Raw genomic sequence first — 12,224 nt, forward strand, 5'->3', positions numbered from 1 at the left:
CCCTACAACCTGGCTTCCACCTCCCCTGTATCTCTTAGCTCACCTCCTCAGAGTCTCTGCCTTACTTTGTTCTAGCACCCAGGCTCCTTTCATTTCTTAAACCTACCAGGCATGTAGATATGTTGTACTTAATGGTGTCTCTGCCTAAAACACTGTTCCTTCAGCTGTGTGTATGGCTTGACCCCTACACTCCTTCAGTCTTCATTCAAATCTACGCTCAAGGGCCATTTTCGCAGTGAGGCCTTACTTTACCACACTATTCAAAGGTTCTCCCTCTTCCCTGCCTTATTTTCTTCCTAATACCACTTTCAAACACACTTATTTTATTGTATATATCTTTCCCTTAGAATGTGAACTCCAGAAGGGCAGGAGTTCTTTTTTATTCTTTATTTTATCTTTTTTATTCTTTATTGTATGCATGATGCCTCACATAATAGGCAGTCAATAAAAATTAGTTGAAAGAATAAACCCAATGTATATGAAATATACAGAATTATATATATATACACTTATCCAAATGGATTTGTACCTATAAAAATTCTTAAAGATTTGGGGGGAGGGACTTTTTTTCCCCTTTATGCACAACTATGTTTGGACCTTTTTTTGCAATAGTCATCTATTACTTTCATAAATAAAAGAAAAAATTACAAAATATCCTCTACACATCAGTAATACCACATACATTAATTTCTATTGTGGCTTTTAATAAAACCAAGGTGTGAAGAAAGAATTAACAAAACTCTTCCCCCTTTTGAGAAGTTCACCGTTAACTTTTTAGCTCCATTCCCCAGGAAACCTGATAAAAATGAAGTGCCAGTGTATTATAAGGTAACATTGTACATGGGAAGAATGACCTGAAACCAGCAAATCGCATCTAAACTAAGAAGTACTATAAACACCTGATTCTAGAAATGTTCGCCTACTCTGTGTACAGGGACTCTGAAGTTGGCATGGCACTTCTAGATCTGGGTAGACCCTGAAGAGTATCTGACTTTGTAGCTGAACTGTCACTTGGCAGGGGGCAGGGCTTGGGGGATGGGGTTTGCACAATGACTTAAGCTCTCAATGGCTCTTTGGGGCTGCAAACCCTGTGGAGAACTATTCCTACTAAGAGGAAAAAGGACCCCCACTGGCAAGCTGGTTTCCTATCTCACAGAGTTCTAAGTGAATGTGATGTCAAGAGTGGCTTATGGTAGTCTTGTCCTTACCTGAGCATAAGACAACAATCCCTTGGTGACATCGCAGACTGTGTCAGAATGGGTTAGCCTCTCTGACACTCAATTCAGTTTCACACTATGAGATTAAAAGGGATGGCAAGAGAAATGCTAACAAGACATTGGTGTCTGTGGGGGAGCCAAGGGGAGACTGATCTATCTACTGTCTAATGGTGAAAGCCTTGTAGCATGGGATAAGATATAAAAATGAACCTTAACAGAGTAAGCTGGACTAGCAGGAAGGAGGGGCACAGACCAAGTCAACAAATACTGGTTACTTAACATATTACTACCCTGTCATTAATGTTCTGGTATTTAAATTGTGGTGGGCCACCTAACGAAATACTAGCCTTTATCCAGGAAATTTATCCAAATACTCTACAAAATTCCAAGGAAAATAACAGGCCATTTTTTAAGAGAAGCAAAAAGGAGGGTTGGCCAGTAACTCCTTACACTCCAATGAGTATGTCAAAAAAGCTGCAGGGGTGTCTTTGATGAGTGCAAGAAAAGTGAACTCTTGCCTCCACTTGGGCCAGTTATTTATTGGTAACTGCCTAGTTTTCATTAAATTGAAAGTCAAACTTGTACCTTTACCCAAATCTCAACTCAGTTAAATTCGAGGACATTAAGGCTAACACATAGAAAATATTTACCTTGGAGGTCAAGTGCATCTTTTGCATAAAACTCTGTAACTGCCTGGAAAGCATGGCTGTATTCAAAATACACGTTATCCATCCTTTCTACTCGAATTCTATCATCCCGCACACTGAAAGAAAACAACGAAAATTTCAAAGATAATTATTCATAATATTGAACTCTCTATATTTAGGCCCTGGCCTGACCAAAAAGAGAAAGTCATCCTTTATTCTCTCCCAAGTTGAAAAAAAAGAGAGAAAAGATCTAAAGTTTCCCTGTCAAAAGGCCCCATTTCATAAAATGTAATTACAACTTTTACCACTGGTACTTTATACCAAGTAGTACACTGTGATTATCAAGAACTCACTGGAATTACGGTCGATTACTTTGATAAATACAAAAGGGAGAAAACTGGAAAAGCAACATTTTAATGTAATTGCATCATTTGTTTAAATACTCTACCAATAAAATACATCTTTCTCTGAAATGGCATCTTTTTGCTAAGTCCAGTTCTACCACAGTTCCCATTCAAATGCAGTAAATTCCCCATAGGTTAACTCTCACTCTCAGTTCTGTGGTGTCTTTAAAATGGCATGCGTGAGTTGGGGGGGTGTTGCGCGTACCCGTTTGTGGTGAGATTATGTAAAGTACATAAACAAACCTTATCATCCATGCTGGGTAGTACGTTTTCTCTCTCATTTTCTGTTTCGCTTGGCTCCCCATTCCCGCTGCCCCCTCTCTTTCCCTATCACTTCACTCCCAACCCATGTTAATGGCCCAGAATGAATCCTTTTTTTAATTCATGTTCATATGTTCGTACACAAGCACGTATCATATACATACATACTCATACACATCCTCGTTTTATAGAAATGGGATGACCTCACACAAATTTTTCTGCATCTTACCTTCTTCATAAGCAGTAAGTCTTGGAAATTACTCCACACAAAGTGACCTATCTACAACTAATTGTTTTTAATGGCTGAAAAATATTTCATAGTATGTAAAAGCCATAGTTTATTCACCCATTTCTTTATTATTGGATATTCATCTGATGTTAACATCTGTGACATGTTGCCTTAGAATACTTTTATCTAAAAAAACAGTAAAACACTACATTAAATAAATAATAAAACACTGTACACATCCTTCCTCAGTCACATTCATCTCTCTACCACCTGAAAAAGTAAATACTATCTCTAATTTGGTGTATGTTATTACCACATACGTTTTTATACTTCACAATATACTTTAGCACCTTTACACAACATGTTGTTTTATTTCATGTCTTAAATTTTACATTAAGTGGTACTTTATTACACCTATCCTTCTATAACTTGCTTTTGCACTGAGTATTATAAGATTTATAAATGAAGACAGATAAACCTCTCTTAATTTTCAAGTACTGCTAAGTATTCCACTCCTTCTTACATTTTCTGGGGAATTTTTAAGATTTGTTTTTCAAATTAAATTTACCTGAATTTATTTTGGGGGATGGTATGAAGTCAGAAATACAGTTTGATTTTCCATATGGTTATCAATTAAAGATCAATTAAAGATCAAAGCACCAGAAATACAGTTTGATTTTCCATATGATTATCAATTAAAGATCAATTAAAGATCAAAGCACCATTTATAGACCATTCCATCTTTTTCTACCACTTCATAATGCTGCCTCCAATACATATCATGTTTCTATATATGTGTGAGAATGTTACTGGCTTCTCTATCCTGTTCCACTGATCTTTTCATACATCTCTCTGTATTCGTACTACAGTATCTTAATGTCCATGGTCTGGCATCAGTATCTGTGTCCGAGCCCTACACCTTGCTTTTCAAGACTGTCTTAGCTCATCATGGGCCATTGGATTTCTTTATAAATTTGGGGTTCATCTTGTCAAATTAATAAAAACCCAGTAAGAACCTGGGTGGCTCAGTCGTTAAGCGTCTGCCTTCCGCTCAGGTCAGGGTCCTGGGATTGAGCCCTGCTCAGTGGGGAGTCTGCTTCTCCCTCTCCCACTCCACTTGTGTTCCCTCTTTCTCTCTGTCAAATAAAATCTTTAAAAAAAAAACCACCCTAATATTATTAGGATTTTGACTGAATAAATAATGAACTAATTTTGAGAAAAATATCTTAATAAATCAAGATACCCTATTGTTAAAGATAGTACAATCTTTCTATGTCTTTTCAATAATATTCTTTAATTTTCTCCATGTTGTATATTGTTTGGTTGTGCTCACTCTGAGATATATTACAAATTAATACTACTGTGAAGGGAAACATATTTACTAGAGGGTTATCACGGTGTACAGAACCCAATGATTTTTATATGCAGCAACTGTACTGACTACTCTAATTTCTTGCGCTGTATTGTCTACGTATGTGTTAATATCACCTGGGGGAAAAAAAAGATATTTTACCGCTCCCTTACAATCTATTCTTCTTTTCTTTTTCCTATCTCATTACACTACTGGCTAAGAATTCAGACTGTACTCAACAAAGGTAATGCTAATAGGCATCCTCTGTCCTCTTACTGACAATAACAGGGAGGCTTCTAAAGTTTCCCTCTTAGGTATGAGGCTTGCTATAGGTTTTGGAATAAATGACTTATTGGCCTAAGGTTTGGTAAGTTTCCCAGTTTGAGGGGAGAAAAATCTTTACTCATAAAGGATTATTAAAGCTTAACCTAATGTTCTTTCTACATGTGTTAAAATAATCACATGGCTTATATCTCAATTTCTTAATATATTATTCATATTTTCTTTCTTTCTTTTCTTAAAATTTTTTATTAACATATAATGTATTATTAGCCCCAGGGGTACAGGTCTGTGAATCGTCAGGCTTATTAAACACTTCACAGCACTCACCATAGCAAATACCCTCCCCAGTGTCAATAACCCAAACACCCTCTCCCTACCCCCCACCCCTGGCAACCCTCAGTTTGTATTATCACATTTTCTGATGCTGAATAAATCATCCTTGCATTCCTGGGATGTATCATACTTGTCGTGATGTACTGTGTTGCTTAAATAAAGTTATAAGCCTGATTTCGTAGTGTTTTGTTTTGTTTTGTTTCCTCAGAAAATCTGTGCCAGCATACCTAGCTCCAAAGGCTTTTTCTGTTCTGCTACAAGACTAGGCAAGCATAAGCTGATTCAGGAAGAAATCTAAGAGGGAGGATTTTCTCCCATCTGCAGTGCTGAAGAAGGATTTTTTCACCTTAATCCACCAGGGACAGAGTATCAGACTAACTATTGCAAATCTCTTATCAATTTTTATCTTTCTGTAGACTCCCTTAATACCTGGATTTTTAGAAGCCTGTAGCAAAGTTATTATTTAGCAACTCAAAAAGCAGTGAATGACCTTACATGAGCTCCACAGCAATTTTGTACAAATTCTTAGAATGAACGCAAGAGGCAGCTGGTTACTCAATTACTGTTCTAATTAACGTTTCGTTTGATAAGCAGATAAGGATTTAGAAACCCATTAAATTTGATAAAAATGGACTTGTCAGTTATCCTTGAGGCTTTCACCGAAGCATTACAAGAGTGTTAAACTCCTCGTTCCGCAATCTGTGTATTGAACATCTTCATGCAAACATTTTTTCCACAAACTGGTTGGAGTTATAAAATCTGTGTTTTGCCAGATTTCTTAATTGAAGAAAGTTATGGTAAATTAAATCACTATTTTTGAAACAAATGTCTACTTGAAACACTGTCTACATAATGAGTAATATCCAACCAGAATTTTGTCAAACTAGATTTTAGTAAAACTTCTCCATTAAGCACAGAACTGTCAATCTCGGTATCTTTGAACTAATGTCATAGAAGACCTGCATCAGAGTCACCGGCAACACACAGTAAGAGCATAGATCCCACACACCAAATGTGTTAAATCTGAATTCACAGGAAGTTGGGGAGAAGGGGTATTTTCATTTTCAATGGGGTTTTCAGAATGATTCAAAGGGAAACTGCAGACTGAAAACATAGTCGACAGGAACGATACGACAGTCACTGCAGGACAAGAGAACAAAGAGGAAATGGAAATCTTCCCTAACAGTAGTCTATGTTTCAGCTGTGCTGTTAGAGGTGAACCTCAAAAAATCAAGGAAGTCTACTATGGTCGTGTAACTAACCTGAGTCTAAAAAATTATACTGGGGCACCTGGGTGGCTCAGTCAGTTAAGCATCTGCCTTCCACTCAGATCATGATCCCAGGTCCTGGGATTGAGCCCCACATCAGGCTCCCTGCTCAGCAGACAGCCTGCTTCTCCCTCTCCCATTCCCCTGCTTGTGTTCCCTCTCTCGCTCTCTCTCTCTCTGACAAGTAAATAAAAATCTTTAAATAAAAAAAAATAAAAATAAAAAATTATAAAAACGACTTCCCCTTCCCACCTTCTACAGAGACTGTGGCCTGGGCTGAAGCCTCCTGAATGGAAAGAGGCTGAACAGAGGCTGTGCCCCTCCCTGGGCTCAGGGTGGTGACTATTCTTCTGTGCTGGACAGGAGGACAATGGTCAAGAAAGCAGTCTCAGTCGTTACAAGGGGTATGTGAAGGTGGACTGTTTTAAATTAGGACTTCTAATTTTTTTAAAAAACCTTTTTATATGTAACATGCCTTTCTGTTGCCAAATATATTATTTTGAAAAAATTAAATGATGAGAAAACTCTCAACAAGTATGGAACCCACACTAAAATAAAGGAACTTCAGACCCAATATCTTTTAATGTCAACTTGAACATAAAACTGATGACTCTCTGGTGTTGAGTAACAGACCACCTACAAAGATCTTGATCTAACATTTAATTGTGACCAAACAAATGTCAGCTTACCAATTTTATGATCTATGCTAACTTTAGAAACTATAATTTTTATAGACAAAAAGAGCCTTGTAAAAGGCTGACAATCTGCTACAGGAAAACTCACAAAGCCTCTTCTGACAGCATTCTTACTGATAATAAAAATACTGATTGAGTTCCAAACTTCCTGGCTGAGTGATTAATTCTCTCCTCTGAGGATAGAATCCAATAGAGATCCAGAATGAATAAAACGGGCCATGTAATAGAGTTACAATGTCTCTATGTTAAAATTAGCATAATTTTATCACCATGTATAGTAAGGAACTATAGGAAGGCTAAGAGCATTATGTGAAAGTGAAATTGTGAAGACAACCATTACCTGACAAATATCAGAATACCTAGCCACAAAAGGATCAAGGGAAAAGGCCACATAAAGATTCTTCATAAGAAATAAAACCAGAGATTAAAATGACACGGACAAACTAATATCAAATATATCTGCCCAAACAACAAATGTAAATGGGGTAAACTTACTTATTAAAAGAGAGGTGACCTCAGATTGGACTACAGCGGGAAAAAAAAACCTCTGTGCTACAAATAGGAGTAAAACTTACAAGGAAGTAATTCAGAAAGATTAAAAATAAAAGGATAGCTGAAAAAAGAACTTGACTAGACAGATATACTAGTCAAATATAAATGGAAAAAAAGCACTAAATGAGATTTTATTATCAGGCAGTACAAAACTCAGGAGAAAAAGCATTAAAAAAAGACAAAATGAGGAGCTTCGCACTAATAAAAAGGATGAGATAAAAGAAAGTCTTTTCACTCCGCATTCTTAAAATACTTTTACATTTTTGAACCACTAAAATATACTACCTCTTCAAAAAATAAAATTGTTTATTAGAAAAGAGCAAGAGAAAGAGAAGGAAAGAATGGATTACAGAATTGATGCAGGCGCTCCCAGGGGACGTTCATCCATTTCCCAGGACTTGAACCTGGGAGTCTGGAAGTCCAGGGACCGAGTAGCTGGAGACATTCTGCCACCTTGTGGAATGTGAGAGGAAAGTGAACACAAGGAGGAGAACACAAGGAGGACAAGAGCTCCTACGTCTAGCCAAGTCTGATTCCAGCCTACTTTGAAGCTTTTCACTTACATGAGACTCACTTAAATGAATTTTAAAAATTCAGTAAGAACTCACTACAAAATGAGATATTTTCAAAATAAAGAAGGAACCTTTCGCTGCCCAGAGGGAAATAGACATAACAACACAGACAGCATTTAAGAAAGTTGGCAACCTCTACCCAAGTCCACACAGCCAACAGCGAACCAAGGTAAGGAAGACCCAAAGTTTGACTTTAGCTGATAAGTCTGCTTTAGATAAGGCAGGCAGAGTACAAGTCAGAGATTCTGGAGACCAGGAGGACCCTCCTTCCAGTCTTCCCCACCAAGCAGAGGTGATGAAATCTTAGACAAGTTGCCATGGGCACTAAACACAAAAAGCAGATTTAGGGCCCCTGCAGGATTAGAGCAAGCAGAGGTAAAGAAACACACCAGGCCCAGGCCCAGGGGACAGGCCTGTTGGGGAGTGAGAGGGAGGATTGAGAACTTCCTTACTCCCTGTGCAAGCTCCTTGAGTTTTCAGAACAGAGGCCCAAGGCCCAGGAACTAATCAAGGCCAGTGTTCAGGGCAGCTGTGCCCTTCAAAAGAAGAAAAGCGTAAAGAGGTTTTACCTTAACATAAGAAGTTTGTACTGGGGAAATTTAGGGTCTTTCTAAAACTTTCTCTCTACTTTTTAAAAAACTTTCTCTAGCTTTTCTTCAACTTTTGGTTTTACTTTCCTTCCTTTACAGTGATTGCGACTTTTTTTTTCTTTAAGATAAAGCAGCATCAAAATATCTCCAAACTGTCTTGGCCAACCTGACAGAAAGAGTACTTCTTCCTGTGACAAGGTGAGGAAAACAAAGAGGACTGGGAAATCAAAAGGAAAGGGAAAATGTGAGGGTGGGGGTGGACAGAGGCAGAAGCATAAAGGCCTCGAGAAGCCATTCATTTCTCCCCAGAGTCATGACATCTCAGCTCTTCTTCTCTGACCCTGGAAATCTTCTCTAGTATGAATTCTCTTTAGCAACATTTTAAAACGTCTATCCTTTCTTAAACTTTCACCTCATCAAAATCACGGGTCTTTTTACCACCCATCTCCACATACCAAACCCCAGCTGTTTGCACACATTCTTATACAGAAGAGGGCCAAGACTCACCTCTTCTAAGACGCTTTCCCAGAAGAACCACCACATGCTAGGAAGGCCTGTGCTTTCTACCAGACATATGGGACTGTGGTTTGTAAAGTAATAGCTTTAGAAATAAAGCTACTTTGTTTTAAGCACACATGCTTTTTGTTAGAAACTTCACTGCCAGAGATAGAAATACAAACTGTAATATGCATTATAAAGGATGAAAATTTCATGAAATACTAACCAAAATAATATGTCAACTAGGCTATAAAACACGACTCTTTTTTAAGTCCAGAAACAGGGGTGAAGGAAGGGAATGGTTGCTTCCTTTTGTGTTTTTCCTGAGCAGCCATATAACATAGTGGTTGAAAGCATGTGCTTCAGAGGTAGGAAGTCTGGACCAAAGCCCAGTGGTAGAACCCTAGACTTAACATCTCTCCGCCTCAGCTTCCTCATCTATAAAATCTATAGTAAAAGAACAGCAGCTCCCTCCCAGGGTGTTTGTGAAGACTAAATCAGTCAGTAAATACAAAGCCCTTTGAATAGTGTCTAGGGGTACCTGGGTGGCTCAGTCGTTAAGTGTCTGGCTTGGACTCAGGCCATGATCCCACGGTCCTGGGATCGAGCCCCAAATCGGGCTCCCTGCTCTGCGGGGAGCCTGCTTCTCCCTTTCCCACTCCCCCTGCTTGTGTTCCCTCTCTTGCTATCTCTCTCTGTCAAATAAATGAATAAAATCAATTAATTAACTAATTAATTAGACACTGTTAGCTACTGCCACCATTATTACTACTATTACTGCTACCTAAGAATGAGAGAAAGGAGTAGTGATGTACTCAAAGGAAAAGGGATAAAAGGGAGAGAGCTTTAGAACAGATGTAATTGGACAGGACAAGCACAAAGTAAAAAACATGTCAGCAAGAAGGAATATTCTCAGTAGCTACTGAGAGCACCTTTTTCACTCCAAGGGAACAGAGGTGAAGGGAGGGAAAAGCTCATATGTGATTTCAGAAACCATTGCACCCTGCCCCCATACCATCTCGCCCATTTCTGACGCTTGAAAGGGTTTTAAATAGACACAAAGCATTTTTGTTTCACAAGAAGAAACAAGTTACTCAATGGTCACTTAAATGGCAGTCTTTGAAGACAAGAAAACAAAAAGATACAGAAAGTCTTACCTATACTCTGGTTATTTTTTAAACTTACACCTAAGAAAAATTAACAACAGAAGTTACTAAGCTCTAAAAGTGATTACTTAAGACTGTACCAATTGTGCAATCTTACTGATGCACTTTCCTGGATGTTCCCAAGTGCTTTAGCTTAATTCTTCTCACACACACACATAAATACATGTACACACACAGTCATCTATTTTATATTCATCTCTAATTGGGTCTATTAGGGAGACATTGGCACAGTGGGTTTCTAGAGCTCCCACCCCACCCACTCTTATGTTTCTAAAATGTAAATAACTTTTGAGATGGAAAAACAAAATACCACACTTTTTAAAATGACATCCTAGAAAGTCAGTGTCTAAAACACCTACTATAAGAACATAAAAATCTAGGTTACTTTTCGAAGTTAAATTCAAAATAAAGCCTTTGGCAGCAACATAATTCAATGTGGATAGAACAGTCTTTTCAACCACTGATGTGAAAACAACTGGTAACTACATGGAGAAAAAGGAACTCCAATCCCTATACTCATACTATGCCCCCAAATTAAATCAAAATACTTAACAGAACCAAAAGTAAAATTTAAACTATAAAACTTCTAGCAGAAAACATAAGAGAAAAATCTTCATGACCTTGAAAAAGGCAAAGATTTCTTAGGTCACGAAAAGCACTAACCATAAAAGGAGAAATTGACAAATGTGACTTACATGGGGGGAAAAAAAAACTTCTGGGACACCTGTACCCCAATGTTTATAGCAGCAATGTCCACAATAGCCAAACTATGAAAAGAGCCCAGATGCCTATCAACAGATGAATGGATAAAGAAGATGTGGTGTATATATATATATATATACACACACACACACACACACACACACACACACACACACACACACACACACACACACACACACACACACATATATATATGTATAATGGAATACTACTCAGCCATCAAAAAAATGAAATCTGAGCACCTGGGTGGCTCAGTGGTTTAAGCCTCTGCCTTCAGCTCAGGTCATGATCTCGGGGTCCTGGGATCGAGCCCCTCATCAGGCTCTCTGCTCACCAAGGAGCCTGCTTCCCCCTCTCTCTCTGCCTGCCTCTCTGCCTACTTGTGATCTCTGTCTGTCAAATAAATAAATAAAATCTTTAAAAAAAAATGAAATCTTGCCATTTGCAATGATGTGGATGGAACTAGAGGGTATTTTGCTAAGCAAAATAAGTCAACCACATATATCGATATAAGTCAATATATGCTCTTACTCATATATGAAATTAAGAAACAAAACAGTGGATCATAGGGAAAGAGAGGAAAAAATAAAATAACACAAAATCAGAGAGGGAGACAAATTATAAGAGACTCTTAATCATAGGAAACAAACTAAGGGCTGCTGGAGGGGGATGGGGGATGGGATAACTGGGTGATGGACACTGGGGAGGGTATGTGTTGTAACGAGCAGTGGGTATTATATAAGACTGATGAATCACTGACCTCTACCTCTGAAACCAATAATACATTATACATTAATTAGTTGAATTTAAATGAAAAGAAATTTTTTGGGGCGCCTGGGTGGCTCAGTGGGTTAAAGCCTCTGCCTTCGGCTCGGGTCATGATCCCAGGGTCCTGGGATCGAGCCCCACATCGGGCTCTCTGCTCAGCAGGGAGCCTGCTTCCCTTCCTCTCTCTCTCTCTCTCTGCCCACCTCTCTGCCTACTTGTGATCTCTGCCTGTCAAATAAATAAATAAAATCTTTAAAAAAATAAATAAATAAATAAATAAATGAAAAGAAATTTTTAAAAAACCTGTTTTTCTAAGGGCATCAAGAAAATTAAAAGGCAAGCCACAGACTGGGAGAAAATGTTCATAATACATATACCTAACACAGGATTTTTATTCAGGATGCAGAAAGAATTCTAATTCTTATAGCTCAGTCAGAAAAGCAACCCAATTTCTTTAAATAGGCAAAAGAAAAAGATATATGAATAGCCATTAAGTCCATGAAAACATCGGTCACCCCCCCAAAAAAAATTTTTTAAACTAAAGTGAGATACCACTTCACACGAACTATAATGGCTAAAATTTCAAAGATGGCAGTACCAAGGGCTGACAAAGACAGAGCAACTACAACTCTGGTGGGAGTATATAAATGGAGAACTACTTTGAAAAA

The 12,224-nt window shown here is 38.1% G+C and overlaps 1 protein-coding gene across 1 annotated transcript in view; it reads right to left on the reverse strand.

Annotated features, from left to right (window-relative positions):
• Window positions 1-12,224, reverse strand: part of MSH3 (mutS homolog 3) — a 187,929-nt gene that overhangs the window by 132,090 nt on the left and 43,615 nt on the right. The window contains exon 9 of the mRNA XM_080804700.1: window positions 1,868-1,980. Within this exon, the coding sequence (XP_080660826.1) occupies window positions 1,868-1,980 (113 nt within the window). The remainder of the gene's footprint in view (window positions 1-1,867; window positions 1,981-12,224) is intronic.

Source organism: Martes martes, assembly GCF_963455335.1.
Source record: "Martes martes genome assembly, chromosome: 5".
Lineage (NCBI taxonomy): Eukaryota > Metazoa > Chordata > Mammalia > Carnivora > Mustelidae > Martes > Martes martes.